Here is a 24,786-nt window from a genome sequence, read left to right on the forward strand (position 1 = left end):
TGCCAATCGCTGTCTACGACGCATCCTTTATATATTCTGGTTCTTACAACTGAAGAAATAATAAAACACAAAAGCAAATGACCTGGACATACTTTAAAAAAACCCGCCGATGATATCGCAAGAAAAGTATTAGGGACGTGTCCGAGTTAGGCTAAGTTGATGCTAAACCAAATGGGAGATTTTTTGGGATTTTTTGCACTGCACACATTTAGCCATTTATCAACACGTATCGACACATCACTACATTATCGGCACAACTTAGTATTTCCCTCATTTAGAACGCAACTTAGCCTAACTCGCACACGACCTAGATTAAATTTTTACAATATGAAACAAATTTATTTCCGTTTCCTCTTTATTTATTTTTAACTTTCTCGACGAAATATATAATTTCCTTTTCGGTAAACGTTGCTTAAATCGCAATTATGGACTTTTTTATCAGCAATTTAACTGTTTAACATTTTAGCATAATTATATAAAAAAATTTTGTAAAACGTATATATAATGCAAAAGATTTTTGCATTATCACAGATAAAGTCTTACAGTTTTTCTACGCAATTATAAAATTATTGTTATATTATAGTTATAGTTAGATTATAGTAAATTTATAGTTATAAAAAATATTAATATATGATTTTACACCAAAATTTTCATCATCATACAATGACTTTAAAAGTGATTTATCTATTTCGTAGTTAAAAATTTAAATATAAAAGTGTAGTGCTACATCTAGTTTAGAAAGGAATGTTCAGTTTGACATTTCTGGTTTTTGCGAGCATGGAACTTTATTGTTGATAACTGAGAACCAAATAAAAACCTGAATTAATTTTTTGCACATTGAGAAAATACTGAAAGTATTAAGGGTTACCAGGTGTGTAGAAAACATAAATATTTATTCTGTTGGAATTTATAATCTACATATACAATAATTGTGCTATCAACTGCTACATATTTTATTTGTAAGAATATGGCAAAGGCGGAGAACACATATATTCTGGAATATAAAAAAGTTTATATATGTTCAATGAAATTATTAACAGTATTAATAATTATCCAAATGTCGGTGAAAATAATTATTAATTAGAAGCTTTTAAAAACATTTTCGAACATATATCATTTGAGTGTTACATATTATGTGATTACAAACGATTGTTTCAATTTTTCTTTTCCAATTGGTGGAAAGTATCATGTCAAAGTGTAAGACTTGAAGCATTTCTGTGGAATATAAAATCTTAAGGAATCGACGTGTGCCGTTCGTGATGTCATACGTACCGTGAGCAATAAAATTGTGTTTACGAATGAAAACAATTTCCAAGTATTTCAATCTATCGTTAAGGCTAAGAGCAAAGCGTTTAATTCGAAGGTTTATGTTTGAAAATTTATAGCGTCTAAAATACTTGCGATGTCCGCCAAAAAAGGCAATGATCGTAAGGTGGTTGAGTTAAATTTTGTAAGTATGGGTATACCTAGAGAGGGTGTAAGATAAGAATTTATGTTGTTTTTTACTTCTGGTAGACATTTAGATTTAACGTAGATCGAACAATCATTGGCAAAACAAATCTGCCTTAATTCACACCATATCGAAAGCTTTCTAGATATCTAATTCTATTTGGAAGTTAAGGTGTATTTAGCCCACAGAAATAATGGGTTTAAGGTTGCTGACAGTAGAAAGGTCATACAGTTTATTAATGAAATTACGAGGCGAAATAGATTTGCAGCTCGATAGTAGAAACTTTGGCTTACCACTTTTGTGGATAGGAAAACTATAGCTCTCTTCCATATTTTTAAAAAATGTCCAATGTTGAAGCAAAAATATTATGCTTAAGTCGACAAATATGCAGTACTATGTTCCAATTTGACACAAAATCTATAATAAAGAGGTTAAATTGGTCAAAGTGTTAACATATTCCCATAATATGGTACCATATATATATTACGACTTTTTTGATTGGTAAATCTAGGGTAATTTCTTCAATCATGATGTTCTTTTAATGTACTTTTATTGCAATTTATTTTCGATTGTTAACTCTCGAACGAAATGTATAACACTCGAAATTAATTTATAACAATCTAAACAGTTTGCCTGAGTAGTAAGATTATCTTGAAATGAACATCTGTTATATATTTAACATGTGCCATACATTAATTATACTAAGCACTTAAATTATAACACTTTCAACCGATACAGTATTTCTATTTCGCTTATAATTACACGTTTCTTGTGGTTTACACAACACAACACAAAATGGTCTCACACTGTGTGAGCGAATTTTTGCGTTTCTCTTTTGGTTCATTCAAAACAGTTTGCCGCCATTGAGACGAGATATCATTTCGTATTGAGTGTTTGCGGCGCATGGTAGGTATGCGTATAAATTGATTTGTTAATCGAGGGAAAAAAATTTATATGTCCCCAAAATTATTTAAAATGTTTTACAACGTGTAAACGCGAAACAGATATCATTAATAAAATATAAATAATTCTAACTTAAATAATATATTACGTTAAATCAAAATAAAGTTTTACAGAAAAACTTAAAAAGTGCAAGTGCCTATTAAACGACCTTGGAGTTTGTTGATAAAAAAAAACCAAAGCAAAAATCTATTTAGAAATAAATAACATTTATAATCCGCTTAAATAGTTTTTGCTTGAAAAATTCGTGAATTTATGTGCATAAATTTTATCATTTATAGTTAAGCACAACAACAACAACAAAAACAAAAAATTGTTAAATTTTATTAAATCTCTGCGTTTTACAGCAACAACGGCAATTGTGGATTTTGGTGGTGACTTTTTGTCAATTGTGGTAAAATTTACTCAATAAAAGGTTGGTCCTAACAAATTTGTATGCATGAACATATAAAAAATTGATTTTATTATTACTTAGATTTAAAATTGTTATATAAATGTGAAGTTATATAATATAATTTTCAAGTCCATGTGTAGTTGATTGTGTGAACTGCAGTCTTTCAGGAATTTTTCCACCGGCTATTTTCACTGTGGTGGCCCTATCTTCACTCTTCGCATGAATGAAAAAAGTTATTTAAATTTCGACAAATTAACAAATAAAAATAATAATTTTTCTTGTGTGTATTATGTGTAGTAATAGTTAAAGTGCGCTTAATGAAATGTTTATAAAATTATGGGTTTAATAGTAAATAAAAAAATACCTTTTACGATCAAAAGAGGTAATTGCCCTTTATGGTTGTTTTTCACAATAATTTATTTGAAGTGAAAATAATTAAGAAATAAATTTTCTACTCAAGGTATATAAATAATTCGTAAAAATCTCTGTGAGCTCTAGTAGAAAGTGCACCAAGTTGTTTGGAATGCTCTTTATGTTCATATATATAAAAACAATTTATGTATTCTTTCTATAATTTATAGTTATATACAGTGGCTCTTAAGTCATTCTTAGAGAGTCGAAACAAAAAATTTTCAAATTTAAATAGCAAATTTAATTTGCAATTATAATAAACTAATTTTAAACTATTTATAGTTTGAAACTATTTTTTAAATTAAAGTTGGTTTTGTTTTTTTAAATGTTTTAAGAATATTAACTTTTATTTCGAGCGTTCGCTTTTGTCCTCATCAAGAGAATTTCAATATTAATAACAACAATGGTTAATAATAATAGATAATAATAAATTATAATAAAAATAATAAATAATTATAATAATAATAAATAATAATTATAATAATAATAATAATTATAATAATAATAATAATTATAATAATAATAATAATTATAATAATAATTATAATAATAATAATAATTATAATAATTATAAATAATAATAAAAAATAATATTAATAATAATAAATAATAATAATAATAATAAATAATAGTAATAATAAATAATAATAATAATAAATTATAATAAAAATAATAAATAATTATAATAATAATAAATAACAATTATAATAATTATAAATAGTATTAATAATAATAATAATGAATAATAATAATAAATAATAATAATAATAATAATAAATAATCATAATGAATAATAATAATAAATAATATTAATGATAATAATAATAATAAATAATAATAATGAATAAAAATAAATAATATTAACAATAATAATAATAAATGATATTAATAATAATAATAATAAATAATAATAATAATAAATAATAATAATAATAAATAATAATAATAATAAATAATAATAATAATAAATAATAATTATTTTAAATATTTTAAATATATTGTCGTCTTAGCAAAAAATGTAATATTAAATTTATTTTCGAAAAAGTTGACAGAAACAAAAGGATTTTATAAATTAATTGTAATTAATTAACGCTTTTTTATTTTTTTAATTTATTTGTTATATTTTTGTTTTGTTATTTTTAAACGATTAATTTTAACTAATTTGCGGTTAAAAAAAAAAACAAGAATGAAATTTCAACCATCTATTACCAAGTACCAACTACTTCCCTTTATTTTATTACGTGTTGTGATCCTTCCGATTTTCTATCATGTAGACCCACAAATGGTTAGTAACATAATATTCTTAGAAAACAATAATATAGTAACTATCCGTACAGAATTATGCATTACGTTTTCGGTTATTATCTTGATAACACGTAAAAATTTCCTCTCATCTTTAACAAATAAATAAAATATTTATAATAATAATTTAATAGCGGGCGAATTGGTTAGTTACTATAACTGTAATTTATTATAAATAATAATATTTCTATTTAAATGACCAATTAGCCCGCAAATAAATTACTATAAAATATTTTTATCACCAATAAAAGAATAAATTATTTACCTTATGTAGGTTTATGTATGTATATGTAGGCTTTGAAATTCTCTAACAGATGCAACATCCAATACTAAGTCTGAACTTAATTAGATAGGAGATTATGAAAATCATTCCTTGTAAAAATGAGTAGTAGGGATAGGACTTTTCATAACCAGATCGATCGTTGTATTTAAAACTCTAACATTCGGATAGATCTATTCAACAGTATCTCTATCTAAGCATACTAAAAAATGTAATACCTAGATGTCGATTTCTAGCTGTGGCAAACTAGTGACACTAATAAAAAAGAAGTTAAGAAGCCTCTACAATAGCTATGATCGTGAAGTCCATAGCAGATGTATGTTACGGTATGTAAGAAAGGCATTTATAATATAATAGTGAATAAAGCTGATGATATTAAGAGCAAAACTCTATAAAAGTATACTGTTTGACTTTACCATATATATAGGTACATAATAATTATAAAACCTTCTAACTGTCGAAAAAGATTTATATAATTTCACTAAAGATATAAGACAAACTTAAATTGTTAAGCTGAAGAATATTTAAAAGTTTAAAAAAAAAGAACTATAAAAAAAAGTGTGTTCATTGTAATAAGATGCAATAGCACTTAATCGCATTAAACTTTGTTAATAAAGATAAAGTGCTATACAATGGCAAGATAGATAGTAGCTTTGGAATATGTCATGATAGTAATAACTAATAGCAAATGTTAAGCTGTAGACTTAACGTAGAAACTATTCTGAGATTAGATCCCGACTGTAATTAGCAAACTAGAAATGTATAACGACTAATTTTTCTTAGCCTCCCATTTGTAACCTGTATTGTGGAACGATTATGGGTTCAAATTATAGTTACTGTTAACCCACTAGCTAGATCTTCATTGTAGAAATGTTTTCTAAGAATATATCTAATAGTTTTATTGAATGCAAATTTTGAAGAACTAATATCGGCTTTTTCCAGTCTGGGGTTTTTTTTTCATATGATAATATTAAAACGGTTATAGATTTATTAAATCTAAAACTTGTAAATGATTTTATTGATAATTTACATTGATTTATGAACCATTAATTATAATTAATTAATTACTTACAATTTCTCTGTGTTATATTGAGTTATACTGATATGATGGTGCCTATTTCGCTTATGAAAAACTTATAAAATGTGACTTTTTGGGAAGTTCCTTGATTATTCAATGTATATTAAACTCTACTCATTGGGAAATCAACAATAGATTTATAGCTGTTTACCAAATCTACAAAGTGATCTATTATAACTTTGACAACAAATTTATTGGTTTTTCATTTTTGTTCTTTTTTAATGAATTATGTACTAATATTTTTAAAACTGTATATTTTGATAAAAGTATACAATGAATTAAATAAATAAATAACTATTATGAAATAAATAATTATTACAAGCCTAGACAGCTTCTATTTGTTACTTCAATACAAACCGTTTTCAAAACTATTCCATTATTTCTATGAGATACTGTATATTTCAATGTGCTTTTATATATTTTTTAATATTAAAAATAAGTATTTTATTATCTATTATTTATTGTTAGTATCTCTTTGTTACATTTTTAAATATATTATTATATACATTTTAATGTTCTTTTTTATATTTGCTCGTAGAAATTGTTTTAATTTATATTTAATTGTTTTTTATGTTTATGTGTTTGTATTTTTTTTTAGCTATTTTTCTCGATATATGTATTTTGCAAGATTTTTAAAACATTCTTATTATTCGAAATACTATCCATTGTTTTAATCAAAGTCTGTCATTTTTTGTGTAGAATTATTGTTTCTTTTTTTATTCTTATAAGTCTGTTTTATGATCAATTTAACGGCAATAAGTGAGTACTGATGACATCATGTGACAAGTTATCATATGATGATAGAATTCCAGGACTATGCTGAGGATGTCTCAACTAAGTTCTCTCCATTTTTGTCGTGGTACCAAAGAAGAGTTGCACTAATATTCTCTTGCCCAATTCTAGTTTTCATTTTCTAATTGAATGTTACAGCTGCATTTATTTATCGTATAACATATATATTTTTTAATAGACCCCCAAATTCTTATGATTGCACCTTTTACGTTATCAATCCCGGTCATGAAGCTTTGACTTTTTGTATTTAAAACCATTTAAAATCAAATTCATATAACATTAATAAATCTTATTTCATTCACTTTCATAACTTGTCATCATACGTTTCCATTTTCAAATCGAAGTTCGGTTTATTAAATTTTTTTGCTCTTTTTTATAATCAGCTATATACAATTAATTTAAAACTGTTTTGTGGTTAAACTTTTGATCCTTAGCGATAATATTGGTATGTCATATGCCTGTTCATTTCTTATCTATGATATTATCGTTTTTTCAGTAATAGATCGTCTGTTTCCAACGCCCATTTCATGTCTTGATTTTCTGAACAACCTTTGCGTTTACCATCTACAAGCCCAATTGTTTTTTTACTCTCTGTCACGTTTGTTATTTCAGCATAGTAATATTGTAAAATATACCGGATTATTTCAAAAGTGTACAGAGCATTAATCAAATCGTTTTAAAGTCTGCATTTCAAATACATCGAATATAAGTAACTTGCATCTATTCAAAAAGGCGCCTGGAGAGAAGTGCTGCGTCATGTCAAAACCCGATGACGGGCTTTTATGACCGTCATTTGTGTGACAATATAGTGAGAAGTGTCAATATAGACAATTACAGAGTACATCATAATCGGCTTCAGTAGTGAATATGTTCAAAATTATTTTTCTATTCTAGTTCCAAACTCGTTAGGCCCACGTTATGTAGAGTGTCACGGATGTGTCGAAATCAAAATTATTGTTGCTTTCAATGCAAATTAAAAACTGAGAGTGGGAAAAAAGCCAAATATCGGTTTAAATTTAGTCATGAGAACAGATGCTATCCCATTCAAATCTGTGTTGTATGTACATATGTATGTATGTATAGTAATCCCTGCTATAACGCGATACCGTTATAACGCGTTTTTATATTACCCGATTTCAATCCCCTATATAACACGGACCTTCCCTCATATAACGCGGAGATTTGTAGAGTTCATAATTAGCTTCGCGTACCTTTGTCGTGTGTATTCTGCATTTCCTATAATGCAGAACCAATTTAAATTTAGGCATAACAAAAAATTACAAAGTAATAGTAAAAATACAATATTGAAAAACTAATGTGGCACTCTACATAACATGCATATTCGTTGTAGCCCGAAAGAGCCAATTTTGATGTGCCCGTGACACTCTACTCTGTCTTTTCTTTATTGATAGTTTTGATGCTGATGTTGCTTATTATTGGCATTGGCACTTCGATATATATCAATATACTTCTTTTTAGGTTTTTATCTGCTATAAATAATATAGATGTGGATTGTAGTATATTGTTATAATTTTTATTTTTGTTAAAGGAGTGCTAGTTCGCAGGCAGTTTCGTTACTCAACAGTATGGAATTTTGGCAAAACTGTACAGTGTTTCTTTTGAACCCCTACACATCACCCTCACACTTTTATTGCTCATAACTCTGTAATTAAATCTGTCTGTCAACTTTTCATATTCAGTTTCATATTCATCCAGTTTCAACTGTCTTAAGTCTTATTTCACAAATAAACACGCACTGCACAAGAATGAATTCAACTCAGCAATTTTCAATTATTTTCAAGATATTATCTGTTTAAGATGCTTAAAGCGGCTGCATTGTTTTAACGCATAGCTCCATTATGAGAGCAAATATAATCCCAACGGAAGTGCAATATTAAAATTTACATCATCGCTGTCATACACAGATAATTAATTACCAAAATGAAAAAAAAAATCTCAATAGAAATTATGAAGGCAAACTTTTTGCAAATTTAACACAATAAGCAAGGCAATATAAAGAGCATAAATGACGTAAATTCGTTGGGATACTTAGTTCCATTGCACTTTGATGCCCACACTGCAAGTTCTTCAACTGCAAGTTCAGTATTATTAGTTTCACTGCACTTACGTATCGTCACTTGGTCTGGTCGTCTACTAGTCAAGCATTTAGTGTATAATTAGCAAAGCGAACGCGAACGTGAACGCGTTCAGTGACGACTTGCAGCTGCTACTGCCAATTTGTCTAGCACTTCGCCGCCAACTTGCCAACTTGCCAAAATGCAATTCATTTACAATAAAATTTTGTTAATTTCTGTAAATAACAAACGCGAAAACAAATAAAATTTCAGCTATAAAAACATCTCAACCACTCACTTTAAGCGTTTTAATTCGAAAACAAGTGCGGCGCTATTTTTATACACATGTGCTACTTTGTGTTGTGTCTTCAATTAATTACACACAAGCCGTAAGTCAAATGGTTCAATTAAATTTTTGCTGTTTATTTTGGTTTTAAGTTAAAGAGCAGAGCAAACCCGCAGCTATTTGCGGTTTCAGTTAATTTATGCACACAAATCCGAATAAAATAAACAAATTTTCACAAAACAATAACAATAAACTCACATACAATTCATAAAAATTTAAATTTAAAATTACAACAAAAAATTTGACTTAAGGAAACATATAGAGAAGAATGTAAACAATAAGAAAACATTGTTTTTAATGTTTTTTTTTTTATAAAAATTTCGAATGAAATTTCAATTTGTTTTGGCGAGGGTAGATCCAGAAGTGTCTGCAGCAAAATCATTAAAATTCAGTAGTCCGATTCCTATACAATGTTTTTTATAACAGATTGAATTTTGCTAAACTAACTGAAAAATGTTAGAAAACAATTAAGTTTTTCAAAGTAAAAATATTAACACTTTTATAGGGAACTTCGATGCTGAGTTGCGTGGTTGATATATACCTGTGTGTCTAAAGAATTTTTGTTTTTCATAGAAAATATTTAATAACTGTGTTAAGTACTTTGGTATTCTGGTATTTTTGAGTTCTGATCATGATATCATATGATTTCAAACGGTTTTGCATCTACTGATCTAGCGATAGATAGACCTTTATGCAGTTGACATAAATTGTGGATCATTTTCATGATGTTTAGAAACGATGGACAATTAAACTTTTCGTTAGGAGAGTGGAGTTTTGATCAAGATTGTGATTAGTTACACCCAATACTTGCTAACCTACTGATTGAATTGATTAATTAATACTGCATTCACACGAGAGTTTCGTTTGTAATTTTAACTGTCAATTGTTGTTGCTTTCAATGCAAAATGACAGCTAAATGACAGCTAAATTACAAACAAAACTCCCGTGTGAATCCAGTATTAATTTATCAATTCAATCAGTAGGTTAGCAAGTATTATGTGTAACTAATCAGAATCTTGATCAAAACTCCACTTCCCTACCGAAAACTTTAATTGTGCATGGTTTCTGAATACCTTCCAAAACAAAATAATAACAGAGAGTAACCATTGTTAGTCACAGCTGTCACAAATAGTTATAAATGGTAGTGCTTGACCCTTATTGTGATCATTCGAATATCAAAATTTCCGTATCACCTGTTAGTTATGGTATGTGATTTAGATAATTTTAATTGCTAAATTAGAGAATGATTTCTTCATCAAAGATGGCAAATTCGGCAAGTCTGATTTTTTTTAAATCTTGGTCTATTAAAAACTTTAAACGCTGCACTTTTTGATTATTGACTACGTAGTTGTCTATATATTTTCAACTGTTTAACTGTTTTTCTAACTTTAAGGCGTCGATTTTAACTAAATCAATGTTTAATCAAAAAATGTCTTCTATGGACATCAACATGCTTAATTCGTGATAGACTATACTAATAACGACATACCTAAAGCATTATTTTAGTTTCACAAAAACACGATTTTATAAACGTATTAACTATTAACGTGGTAAAATGGTGAAATGAGTGAAACAGTTCAAAAGAAAAAATGGTGCTATTGTTCCTGAATATATTGGAATAAGAAAAACTAATGGACTGGGTTGAGTGAGTATATGCAGTTTATCCTAATTGTCGCATAAATGCTGTTCTGCAAAATCCATAAATATTTAAGACAGAATTTTCTATTTAATGTGCCGCAAAGTGCGTAGAAACATACAATCTATCACATATTGTCTATCTATAACTTTTTTCAAGTAATACAGATACTAGGTATTTCTATATTTCCTTTGCTTTCTATTATTATCTCATTATCAAATGTGATTAATGCATGTTTGCGTGAACAAGAAATATTAAAAATATTGTTACTTTTTACAATCTATCGACCTGCTATTAGAAATTCTATAGTATCGATGTTCTTTATTTATAATAGACTTGAATGGATTTAAAAACAACAAAAGTAACCAAATATAAGTTTAAAGTATATTTATATGGATAATTTTCGTCAAGGGAATTTGTATTTTCCAGAAAATTAATTGAAAAAAATGGATATACCAGAATCGAATACCAATAATGTGTCGCCAACCGATGAGGCATTATCATTAAATACAATTGCAACAATAATGCGAGCTTGTAATGATATACAAGTTACAGACGAGGCGTTATTCTTGACTGCAGAAGCTACAAAAAGGTTCATTGAGTACATCACTAAGGAGTCATTTGGAAAGGCTGATAAAAACAATGAACTTAAATATGAGCATTTAGCTGAAGTAGTAGAGAGCAATCAATCCATAAAGTTTCTGCAAGAAATAGTACCAAAAAAAGTTAAATTTAACGAACTGCAAGAATATCTAAAGGATAATGCTAAAAAAATTAATAAGAGCGACTAAATAATAAAATTGTTTTCAGATTCTTATGACGACTTGAGAATGCTTTTCTGTTTATTACAGCATGTTATCTCATATGCGTGTACTTAAATTGTGGTGGGAAGAACGAATCCTCTTCAATTAGCTACGAAAACCGTTTTGAATGCACAATTCCTCGTAATTGTGGAAAGAAGAAGATCGAACTAGAACCAGCCACAATCATTTATAAAGGCGGTAGTTTGGCCAAAGCTAATACTGGAGATATCGTTGAGGGAGGAATTATTGTTGATGTTGCCATTGAGCAGTGTACTGAAAATATCCCAGTTTGTCAGTTTACTTACTAACTTGATGGTTTAAAAATGATTTTTTTTTTGTTTCATTATTTTTGCAAATACTTCATTTATCTGTCTCTACATTACTGAAAACTTGTTTTCTTTGAAAATATTTTAAACTATCCATCATTTTCCTGTAATCGTCCCTACGAAGAGAGATATCAACTGCTGATTTTGACAAAAATATGCAAATATTTTGATTACCCATAAGGTATTGAATTCTCTGGATGGTTCCTAAGAAGTATGAATAAGTGTATACATTATGTACATATAAGTAAAACATTTTTTATTTATCTCTGAATTAAGTTCTCTAGTCCATAATTTATATTACGGTTAAGTGACTTTTTGTGACTTTAAATATCAATAAAAGATATATACGAAGCTTAATTCAAAAGAAAATATTATTTAATTAAATGTTAACAATTATATTAATAATTTTATACTTTGTGCTTACAACAAAGTTGATCTTTGTGCAGAATAAAATAAAAGCACAAGATAATTAGTCCTGATTCAATTGACATCTAATGAATTGGTTGAAATGGTTTCTATTTTAGGTTAGACACATACGTGTAGTATTGTAGTGCAAAGAATACAATAAATCGTACTGTACTTTGATATACGACATACATGGTTTGTTCCAGAGGTATATTCAGTAAAATCCTTAGTAGCATGATTGAAAAGAGCACAGCATGTGATCGGTTTTTATACTACTTAATAGTACAATAAACCATTGGCTCTATTTTCTTACTATTATATGCTGATAAAAACAATCTGTGTGTATCTAGGCAATTATCTTATAGTCTTCAATTAATTTGATAGCAGACATTGGTAAGTAACTGAGTAACTGAGAATGTTAAATATATTTCAGACACATTTTTTAAAACATGTGAAATTGATTAACTCCGTTCTTCAAACTTCAATAAAATATTCTTAGAAATATGTCAATAATTCTTATTTTACAAAATTTATTTAAAATTTGTACCTAAATTCTATTAAAAACTATTATATCAGTTACTTATACATTGCTAACCAAAAACCTATTCAACTATTTATTGACTAAAATAAACAATAGCCCCGCAAATAGCATTACATTTAATTTTCTACACTGTGCCCTCTCTGATGTCTTTTCCAAATATTCCTGACTCATCTTAAGCAATTGTACAACCTTTTGCTTTGCATGCAACTTTTTAATTTGTTTCAATTGTTCGGCTTTAGTTCAATTCAAAGCAGACAATTCACACAATTTACATGGACAAACTTCTCGGGGCCCCACTACCACGCCTCTAAATTGAATTATTAGCTTTTTTATTTGCTTTGCTAGCTCGTAGACTATTATTGAACAAAGTTGTTAGTGTAGGAAAAAGTGATAGTTTTCACAATTTTTTTTCTTTTTTTTTTTACTTTCAAGAAAAGTGCAAATTAATTTTTTCGTTTCCTCGTCTCTCAGTTTTCATTTCCTTTATATTTATTACTTTTTGTAACAATTTCAATGACGTACCTATATGCGTGTGAAATTGTGTCTGTTACATTACCTTTCTTCATTTGCGGTCTGACTTTTATAGGTCAGCAGTTTTTCCTTGTCGCTCTCTCATGGGTTCCATCGCAGCAAACTGAGTTGAAAATTAATACTTTTTCGCAATATTTTTTAACTCTTGGGTAATTGCGGAAAAATTGCTTAAACAGTTGGAAAAAAGAATAAGTTTACAATATTAAATTTATTAATTTGATACAAGTTGCAACAGTTTTACCAGATGAAGCCACAAATTTGTATAGCTAGAGTTTTTTAATATGTAAAATCAAAAGTTAGTCAAAAAATATTTTTATGAAAATTGGTGAAAAAAATGAAATAATAAATATTTCGAGTTAAAGAGATATTTACTGAGTTCAACCTTTGCTACTTACAGTCTCAAGAAATAATTTACAAATAATTCAATAGAAGAAATAATTCCAAGACCACTGATAATGGGTATTAATTGGATAATGGGCTATACTGGAAACAGCTGTATGGTCAGGCAAAAATTCATTTGTTTAAAAAAGTTATGAAAATAAAATTTTTTGTTGTTGCAATATCACTACAACTATAAAAACCTCTCTACTGTAAATAATAATTTATATATAAAATTTAGTTTCTTTTGTCAAAACGGATGTTAAAAATCAATATAATAAATATTTTTAATAATAAAGCTTTTATTTGTAGTTCAGAGAAAGTTGTTAATGTATAATTTTTATGGTCCTAAATTAATTTCAAAATTATTTAGCTAATAATTAGTAACTTATTAAATTAAATTAAAAAAATTATATAAAGAATATATTTAAATTTTTATATAAATACCCCAGGAAATATATTTCTGATTGGGAAATGCTATTTTCAATTCGTTGATATTCTATAATAATATCTATAATATTATAGCTATAAGTGTCCAATTAACTCAGTTTCTACTTTAACTTTTATGGACATGCAAAATTATTTCTTAGATTTCTCGAAAAAATACTTAATAAATACTTTTTAAAAAAAGGTTTACATATTATATATAAAATAATATAATAGATATTTAGATTTGATAGTACTTAGAATCTGTTTCCTTTTCCAAAATTTTAAAAACTAATAAAATTTTTACTATTACTTCGAATAAAATTATTCTCAATTGTTTTAATAAGTCTTTATAATAACTGTATTAATGACATATGATTTAACTTTATGATATCATCATAATTCATTATTCTTTTTAATTTGTAATATTGATAATAACGTAAAGAAAGTAATATCGGGGACTCTCCCCATAATGTGCTTATAAATTTAAAAACCTACACGAGATGTATCGATTAGGCTATGATTAGTCTAGTCTAGATTAGTCTATCTATCTATCTGTCTGTCTGTTTATGTACTAATTAACCTTTCGTTTTCAAACCATAAAATAAAATTTGATAAATAGAGTTATTAAGAATGGGCGTTTAACGCTTGTCAAAATTACCAAAATAGAATGATTTGAAGTTACCTTGTAAACCTTAGCTCTGATTATTCTTTATTATGGGCCATGTTATACAGACAGTCATGATGATATCAAATGTGAAATTGTTGTTGTTTGCAATGTTAATGAAAAAATTAGTAAACGAAAATCGTTTAAAATTTGGTTATGATGACGAAACTTTCTAAAATTTTTGAAAATTCATGACGTCGGTCGACCAGTGTTGTTGTTTGTAATAAATTTTAGAATTACATTTTCAGAATCATGTTTACATATGATGCCGAAAAATTACACAATCAATCGATCAAAAAATTGTTAAATCTTAATCTTTTTTGGATGCAGGTTTTAAATGAACTGGGAAATAATTGCGGTATAAATGGGAATCAACAAACAGCATCGGGAAGACTTTGGAAGGCAAATAATGTACTGATGTTGACATTGCTGAAAACTGATTTGGGAGACAAATATATAAGAACATGTCAACAACCTAACCGAATTTATAAAGACTTAACACCAGTATTAGGAAAGGAAATATAGCAAATAGCAAATATATGATATTACAAATATCACCTGGATACTTAAGGCAAGAAGTAGCACGATAGGCTAAACGGAAACAGATTTGATGTATATAGATCTGCGCTCTGTACTATGTGTAATTTAGATGAGACTAAATATATTGTACATTTTCTTGACCGTTGTCCTATTCTACAAGAGTTTCGATTAGCTTACTTTAGTAAAGCAATTCTATCTTATGAAAACATTATAAATATTTTAAACGGTTCTGAGGTAGAATGGGTAAAAGTAGCTCAAAAAAATTGTATAGTACACCGGTCTTATTTAATATCAGAATATAATAATTAATATATATTTTTATAACGTGTACATACTAGTTTATTCTTATACTCACTATTATACAACTATTTATAATACTATTATTATACTATAAGTCGGCGGACGACTTTGTGTCACAGTTGCTATTTTAATTATATTTATTTATATATTAATTAAGGATTCACTAATCATACTGTAAAAATTAAATTTAAAATGAAAATAAAAATACATTCATACATAAATACATACATAAATGTTAGAATTTAGAAATAATTAAATATATACAATAAATAAATACAAAAAATATGATTTGAAGCAAATCAGTGAGCACGTATTTAATGACAGAAATGTAAACGCAATACTTTTTAACGAGAAATAATTTGGAAGCGATTTAAAAAATTTCCAGAAAATTAGAATATGGGTGGCATTCAGAAATATAAGATACATGTGAATCTTGTGATAAAAAACCTTCAATTTTTTTTTAATTAAAAACTTGCTGCTATATAAACTTCTTTAAAAACTTATAAATAAGCATAATTGTGTATTGAATCTTTTTATTTCTATTCTGCAAATTTTATTAAATATTACAATATAAATATATATTATGCATTACTGACATGGTTTTGTAATGCAATCTTTCAATTCAAGTATTTCTGATATGTACAATGCTAAAAAAATTTTTATTCTTTTATGCAAATATTTTTTTCTTTGAAACATAATGTATCTAATATATTTAAAGCTTTTATAAAAATAATACAAAAATTAATTTAAAAAAAATCCTAATAAATTAAATAACATGAATATATAACTAAATATATAAACTATGAACATATGACTACATAGTGTATAATAAGTATTAAGGAATGTTATCATATAATATATATCCGAAACCTATACAAACTATTTATGTTGACACTGCTTGCATTTTATTATTTATAAATAAATTAAATTTTCTTGACTAAGTATTATATATTTTAATTTATTTTTGTAATTTTAACTCCGTGCCAATCAAATCATCTGATTCCTACAGCAGAATAAGGTACTTATCTAAATATTTTTTTTAAAAAAATTTATCTTATACAAGAATAAAAAAAGCTTTAATTTTCGGTTTACAATTATTTATATTATATTATTTTATGTATAAGGTGACAAAATATGTACTGGTATCCGTGAATACTATTTTCCATTCTGTTATTTGAATTCTTATATCGAAACGTCATTGATATTAAGTTAAAATGTTTAATTTTTTCGATTAAATTAATTTTTTTGAATAATTTAATTTTTTTCTTTCATAAATATCCATACAATTTTATAAACTAAATCACAGTTTCTTGCTTTTATTTTCCTTATCTTTTTCTCTTTCTTAAACTTAGTCTCAGCTACGTTCCTTTGGCAATTATAAGTTTTCTTGTTATCTCCGTAATTTTCCTTATGTATTTAACTCTCCACTGTAAACAACGGGACTAACACAGGTCAACAAAAAAAAATTTTTTTTTTATATTAGATATGTTATTGAGTTATCCTAGAGGTATTTTGCATGCTGATTCCAAATCTGGACTTAGATTTTTACTATCACGTCTAGTTTTCTTTATACAACCAGATTAACGGGTGATTCAAGGGGTTTCAGCAAATAAATCGTGAATTTAAAAAATGGTACTTACTTATGTTTTTCTCGCATATTGAGCATCTGGTAAGTCCCTTTTTAGTGTCCAGCAGTAATCTGCTAACATGTTAGTGAAATTTCCTTTGTGGCGTTTTTCCATGTGTAAAATATCCTGGTGAAAACGCTCACCATGTTCATCACTAACGGCGCCAAGATTTGGTGGAAAAAAATTCCAGGTGAGAGTGTAGGAAGTGAAGTTTTAAAGACATATTGCAGCCCATTTTTTGGTATGAATCAATTAGATTAGCCACCAGATCGCGATAATTTTCAGCTAACATATTTCCTAAAAAATGCTCAACTACATTTTTGAATGAGTTCCACGCGTTAATTTCTGTTGAACTCAATTGCTGTTGAAATTCCGAGTCCTTCAGCAGTTCTCTGATCTGTGGCCCAATAAAAATACCTTCCTTAATCTTTGCCTCACTTATTTTAGGAAATTTTTGCTTCAAATAAGTAAAACCACCACCATTTTTATCCATGGCTTTAACAAAATTTTTAAAAAGTCCTAATTTAATGTGCAGAGGTGGTAAAAGAATATTTTTAGGATCGACCAAAGGCTGGAAGAGGACATTTTTGATTCCAGGAACGAGTGCTTTACGTTGTGGCCAATCTTTTTTCAAGTAATGCAATTTTCTGTCTCTGTTATCCCACTCGCAGATGAAGCAACAATATTTCGTGTAACCAAGTTGTAAGCCTAGTAAAATTGCAATAACTTTTAGGTCACCACAAATTTTCCACTTATATCTTCCGTATTGAATTTTTTTTAAGAGAAACTGCATATTCTCGTAAGTTTCTTTCATATCAGTTCCATGGGCTAACGGTATTGAGGGAATTTCATTTCCATTATGTAAGAGAACAGCCTTTAAACTGACCTTAGAAGTATCAATGAACAAACGCCAATCATCATCGTTGTATTCAAAATTAAGAGTATCCATAACAGATAGAACATCATTGCAAAGAATAAGGTTGTTTTCTTGAGAAAGGTTAGGTTAGGTTATACCGGTGATCCCTAGTGGATCCACTTAGGCCTATTGGCCCATTGTGATGCCGTATATAAATACTAAAAGAAAGTAAAAGAAACCTCAGGGTTTAAAACCACCTAGAACCTTTTGCGAAGCATAAAATGCTATTTAAAGCCCGATCCTGTAACTGGTCCAGTTCCTCAAGGAAGGGGGCCCCTAGAGTACTAAATCGCTGACGTGCAAGAGCTGGACAAAAACACAACAGGTGAGATGCGCTCTCATCGTCCTCCCCACAGCTACGACAGATTTGGTTGAAAGGAAGACCTAGTCTTCTAGCATGGTTCCCTAGCTTACAGTGCCCTGTAATCAACCCTACCAGAAGACCAATGTCCTTGCGGGACATCTCAATGAGAGTTTTCGATTTCCTTTTATCGGAAAGTGGCCAGATTGCATACAGATGTCTACATATCGTTGAGTCTTCCCATCTTTTATTAAAAGTATTAGCGCAGAAGGAACTCAATATCAGTTTACATGATGTTAGCGATATGCCCAAATAGTCTAGGTGCTCCGAGTATGGTTCTGAAGCACCCTTTCTGGCTAACTCGTCTGCTTTGCAATTTCCGAAAATATCCCTATGGCCGGGAACCCAGATTAGAGAAATATTGAGCTGCGTCGACATTTCGTTTAGAGATGTGTAGCAGTCAAGAACCGTCCTAGATGTAAATTGGACCGAACTCAAGGACTTTAATGCAGCTTGACTGTCTGATAGTATGTATATATTCCTGCCAAATATATCATCTACATTCAAACAAGCTATAGCTTCCCTGATGGCGACCACTTCCGCCTGAAAGACACTACAATGATCTGGAAGCCTAAAGAAGGAAGATTTGTTCAATTCCTCTGAGAAAACTCCACTACCTACACCACTACTTGTTTTGGATCCGTCAGTGAAGATGGTTACGCCCTCATCTAAGAAGGGACCACCTGACGTCCATACCTCTCTAGATGGAAACACGACATCAAATTTTCTGTCAAAGTTGAGAGTGGGTGTGATGTAATCAACGTTTTTGGGAGTAAAATTGAAAAGATTTAGAATGGAGGCATGACCATAGTCACTGTCTCTCCATTGTGAGGTAGCTTTTAGTCTTAAAGCAGATGAAGCTGCCATTTGTTTACTAATAATATCCATTGGCAGTAACTGAAGCATCAAATCTAGTGCAATGGATGGTGTGGTGCATAGCGCCCCGCTAATACAGAGTTCAGCTCTACGCTGAATCCTGTTAATTACTGAGCAGTACGAAGATTTATCAAGAGCTGTCCACCATACCGAAATACCATACATCAATATGGGCCTAATAACAGCTATATATAGCCATTGGGTGATACGAGGTTGAAGACCCCACTTCTTACCAATAGCTTTCTGACATAGAAGAAGCGCAACATTGGCTTTTCTTGCACGCTCTAGAGTGTTTTTCTTCCAAGTGAGTTTCCTGTCGAAAACTATACCTAAAAATTTGGCTTCCTCCTTCACATGTATCACAGAACCCCGTAGAGAGGGTGGAGAGAGATTCGGGACCGTATGTTTTCTTGTGAAAACTACGATTTCAGTTTTATTGGGATTCACCCCAAGGCCACATTTTTGTGTCCAATTGTTTAGGATATTAAGACCATTTTGTAGAATATCCCTAAGAGTGGTAGTATATTTTCCGGTGACTGTTATCGCAATATCATCCGCATATGCAATAGTTTCGCATCCCTCCGCCTTCAGTTGTATTAGCAGTTCATTCACCACTATGTTCCAAAGGAGAGGGAAGAGTACTCCTCCTTGGGGGGTACCTCTATTTACCCTTCTGCGTGCCGTTGATGAGCCCATCGTTGCTTCAATGAGTCTGCCAGTTAGCAGCTGATTTATAAAGCCAATGAGCGCATCAGCAACACCCAGACGCGAGATCGCGCTTACTATTGCACTCGGGAGTATATTGTTAAAGGCCCCTTCAATATCTACAAAAGCAACCATACAAAATTCTTTGAGTTTTATGGATTTTTCTATTCTGTAAGTGAGGGAGTGGAGAGCTGTCTCTGTAGATTTTCCCTTAGTGTAGGCATGCTGTGAGGGGGACCACTGGTTGGGGCTTACAGCACGCCTTACTTCTACGTCTATTATTCTTTCAAGAGCCTTCAACATGAAAGAGGAGAGGCTTATAGGACGGAGTTCATTGGGGTTATGGTGCGAGGTTTTTATTGCTTTGGGTATAAAAACTACTCTAACCTCCCTCCATTTAATCGGGACATAGTTAAATAAGAAACAATGTCTAAAAATTGCCAAAAGCCGGTTGTGTATTAACTCCCACGAATTCTGGAGCTCAATTGGATGAATACCATCCGGTCCTGGTGATTTGTAGGGTTTAAAACTAAAAATAGCCCATTTGACGATCTGCAGGTTAACCTTAATAGAGTTAACCGGTGAGAGATTAAGGCACTCTGAGGATCCAGCTACCGAAGTAGAAGATCCCGGAAAGTGAGTATCTAGTAGTAATTGTAAAGATTCGCTACTATTATTGCACCATGTCCCGTCAGATTTTTTGAGTAACTCTGGGACAGATGGATTTTTGGATAAGATTTTACGCAGTCTAGAGGTTTCAGAATTGCTATTTATTTCTTGACAGTACGATTGCCAAGTGTCTCTCTTGGACCTACGTACATTTTTCTTATATTCTTGCAGAGAGGTTTTGTAATTCAGCCAATCACTCTCATTACTATATATAGTTTTGCTTTGTTGAAGAGTCTCCTACACTCCTTTCGTAAAAGACCTAGATGCTTATTCCACCAAGGTGGGTTACATTTCCTACTAGGTTGTGTGAGGGGACAAGCATAACTGAACGCTTCGTTGAGCACTGAGGTGAGATCTTGGACTTGATTGTCTAGATCAAAAGTGTTCCCAGGGGGATCGGAGGAAGTGGTTAAAAGCAGCTCACTTAGAGCTGCATTATAATTCGTCCAGTTTGTGTTTTTAACATTTCTGAACGTTTTTTGATTGCAGATGTTCGATTCATCTAAGGTTAAGGTGAATTCTAGAATCATATGGTCTGAGAACGAGTGTTGAGTGGACACTTTCCAGTTCTTGACCGATTCGTGAAGCCTAGCAGTAGCAAGAGTGACATCTAACACTTCCTGCCTGTTTTTTGTAATAAAAGTTGGCATATTGCCATCATTGCAGATGAACAGATTGTTACTAAATACAAAATCAAAAAGTAACTCACCTCTTTCATTAGTATTTGAGCTGCCCCAAACCTCATGATGAGCGTTGGCATCGCAACCTATTAGAAGCTCTACCCCGAGTCTCCTGGCGCTGCTTGTTAGCTGTATCAGGTCATTCGATGGTAGTGTGGCATGGTCATGTGCCAGATAAGCAGATACTGCCCATATTTGCCCCCGGAGCCCTCCACTCCTCACCATCACTATATTGCGAAAGTAAGAGAGCATTAAATTTTTTATTAACCACTATGCAGGACCTATGTTTACCCTTATTTACCGCATAAAATAGGTTGTAGTTATTAGCCCTGATTCCGCATACAAGATCCTTATAAATCCATGGTTCTTGTATCAGGACCATATCAGCCTCGTTGTTGCTGAGGCGTTGCAGTAGACTGGCGGATGCAGCCTTGCTATGATGCAGGTTAATTTGCTGTACCCGCATCTTCAGTATGTGTGGATCCATTTTTTTCCACCACAGTGACATCAAGAGCACTATCCTCCTCAGAGTCATTACTCATTAGGAGTTCCTCTTCATCGAAAAGATAGCGCATGCCTATGCTCTCCTCTGATGTAATTGAGTGAGCTGGCGAAGGAGCAGACACTGAAATGTCCATGCACACAGGTGAGTCTTCAGATGGAATAACCGGACTCACTTCGGTCATGGAAGCAGGCTTAATATTGCCCACTTCGATAAGGGATCAGCAGTGTGTTGAGAAATTGCCGCTGATTCCCGTACATCAGACGAGGATTGCTCCTCATCTTTTTTGTAGACCCTCATAGTTATGGGGAAAAAACCGTAATTTAATACGCCACCAGATCGCGCCAAAATGGCCAGAGAGGCTTTGTCGATCACAAAACTGACCGACCTAAACTTGCCTTTGGCTTCTTTCAGCTTAGTGACCTTCCACGTGGACGTATTTAGATCAGGGTTTCCCACCCGAATTAGCTCCAGAATCCGCTGAGGGTCGGATGGTTCGGCTGGAATCCAGGAACGCGCCCTAGGTCGGCCAGGAATTTGTTCCTTGGCAACGACTTTAAGCTTTGCGCCTGGCCAGACCTCACCCATTCTGGAGATGGCAATGCGAAAGAGATCAACAGAACGCTGATCAACGCAGGCGACTAGTTTCACATGGCCCTGAAACCATCCACCGTCGCGACATTTGGGAATTGTACCTGGAAATTCCTTAAGAACTTCGACGAACAAGTCAAGGAGCTTTCGCTCAATTTGATCCCATTTTTCAGGATTAATAGTGCCATCTGGATCATTTTCATCAATGACCGCCATTATGATGGAGCCCTTCAGCGTGTCGCTAAAGGACTTAGTGGTGGTGGCGTTGCCACGCAATTTTGCCTTTTTGGCATCTGGCTTCGAAGCTGACTCATCTAATGAGCGCTGGCGCTTCGGTACAGGTTCCTTTTTGACTTCCTTAGAAGTATCAAGGACCCGTTTGGCCCAGGCTAATCTAGCCTTAAGAGACTCGGACGTAACCGAGACATTGCCATATCTCTCGAGCAGCCTAGTCGCCCCTCGCCGTTCTTTATAAATTCTCCTGGATGGAGAGCCCGACCATGCGGAGGGGCCAGAACGCGTGGAGATTTCTGGTTTGTTAGGAGGTACCCTGTTATTACCGCTAGAAGTTGCGGTAGGTACCTTGGAACTAGTCGTTCCAGAAGAGCTTGGTTTAACCGAGCTTGATTTTTTTAAATTTTTATTATTTTGGTTCATATTTTAAACCCACGAGTTGCGGAGAAAGGAAAGTCGATCCGGGCAGAGATCCGCTATACCCGGACAAGGCTAAGTTACAACCGGAGGGCGCCAGATATCCGGAGGTCTCCGTTTAGAGACACACTAACGTAGTGCCATTCATCTCATCGGCACGGGTCGAATAACACCGGAGATTACGGGTTTTATCGAGTTTTCCTCTCTAGATCCATAGTGTTCTGTTGAGTCAATGAAGTTATCAACTACAAACAGGTTCACCTCGAGAAGGGTGTGATAAAGTACCACGCACCATGGTCTTGGTAAGGCATAGGCTGATGTTTTGCGCATGACCATACCCTGTTCATTGAGAACACGAACCCTTTCTTGAGAAAAGAATAATTTAAATTCGTCATGGCGAGATCGATACATAGAAATTTTAGTTTTTGGATCCAACAATTTCCAACCCTTTAATCGTGATCCTAAGATTTCACTCTTCTTTTTGCACAACTTTAAATCGCGCACCAGATCGTTTAAATCGTCTTGCGTTATAAGATGAAGTCCATCAGATTTATTAATTCGTAATATTATTTATACATATTTATTAACCACGTTATTTATATACATATATTTACATCACGAAAATAATGTATACTATATATATCATATATAAATGAAATACCCAACGCTTAACCCAATCTTTCATACACTTTTCAAAGGCCCGTGAAGGTATGGCTTTTAGTTCCTTCGGCGAATTTTCTTTTACCGATTCAATCGACTCAAAACGCTTACCACGAAGGGGCAATTTGAGTTTCGGGAACAGAAAAAACTCGCACGGATCCAGATCTGGCGAATATGGTGCCTGAGCGATGACAGTGGTGCCGTGTTTGGTCAAAAAATCGCGTACAACAAGAATTTTCCATAGTAAAAATCGCTAAATGCACTTGAGGTAGTCTCACATTAACAGCTGCTGTAAACAAACTAATTGTCAGATGGCGCTGAAATTTGTATCATATGTCAAGAAAGGGTCTACCAACATAACAAAAAAAACAAAACATAACAAAAAATTTTTGAAAAAGGTCTATTACTTAAAAAGTAGTTAACAAACAACAAAATCCGGATACTTTTTGAGCAGTAGGTAAATTACGACTTTATAGCAAAAATATACATTCAACTGTTTTGAAGAATCTAGACGTGATAGAAAGAATCTAAATACAGATTCGGAATCAGCACGAAAAACACGTCTAGGATCTCTTAACAACGTCTCTAGGATAAAATCTTTGTTGACCAGTGTAATCTAAGACCAGTCCTTAGTATACAATGACTAGATTTTGGCTATGAAGTTTATGTATAAGATTTCAATTTTTCACATTTATTTCTGCAAGCAAGATTAGTTATTTAGTTATACATGAGTTTGAACTACTCTTTAACTAATCCATATTGATAATTAAGTAGACATTAAAAAATAATAATATATAAGAGAAATAGATAATCGGAGAATATTATCCCAAACGTAATTCTTGTTGTGTAGTTAAAGTAATCCATAGCGGTCTGGTCTTGTACGAAATCGTGGGGACAATTTTCTCA

General features: G+C 31.2%; 1 protein-coding gene across 1 annotated transcript; it reads right to left on the minus strand.

Annotated features, from left to right (window-relative positions):
* Positions 1-22,158: 22,158 nt before the first annotated feature.
* Positions 22,159-23,226, minus strand: LOC119675790. Its single transcript, XM_038087001.1, has one exon. It carries the CDS (start codon positions 23,224-23,226, stop codon positions 22,159-22,161), a length of 1,068 nt encoding a protein of 355 aa, XP_037942929.1.
* Between the last annotated feature and the right edge of the window lie 1,560 nt (positions 23,227-24,786).

This window comes from Teleopsis dalmanni, chromosome 2, assembly GCF_002237135.1.
Source record: "Teleopsis dalmanni isolate 2A chromosome 2, ASM223713v2, whole genome shotgun sequence".
Taxonomy (NCBI): domain Eukaryota; kingdom Metazoa; phylum Arthropoda; class Insecta; order Diptera; family Diopsidae; genus Teleopsis; species Teleopsis dalmanni.

What these genes read in the sequence shown, in the direction of transcription:
- LOC119675790 (XM_038087001.1), bottom strand. Translation starts at nt 23,226, where the DNA reads ATGAACCAAAATAATAAAAATTTAAAAAAATCAAGCTCGGTTAAACCA.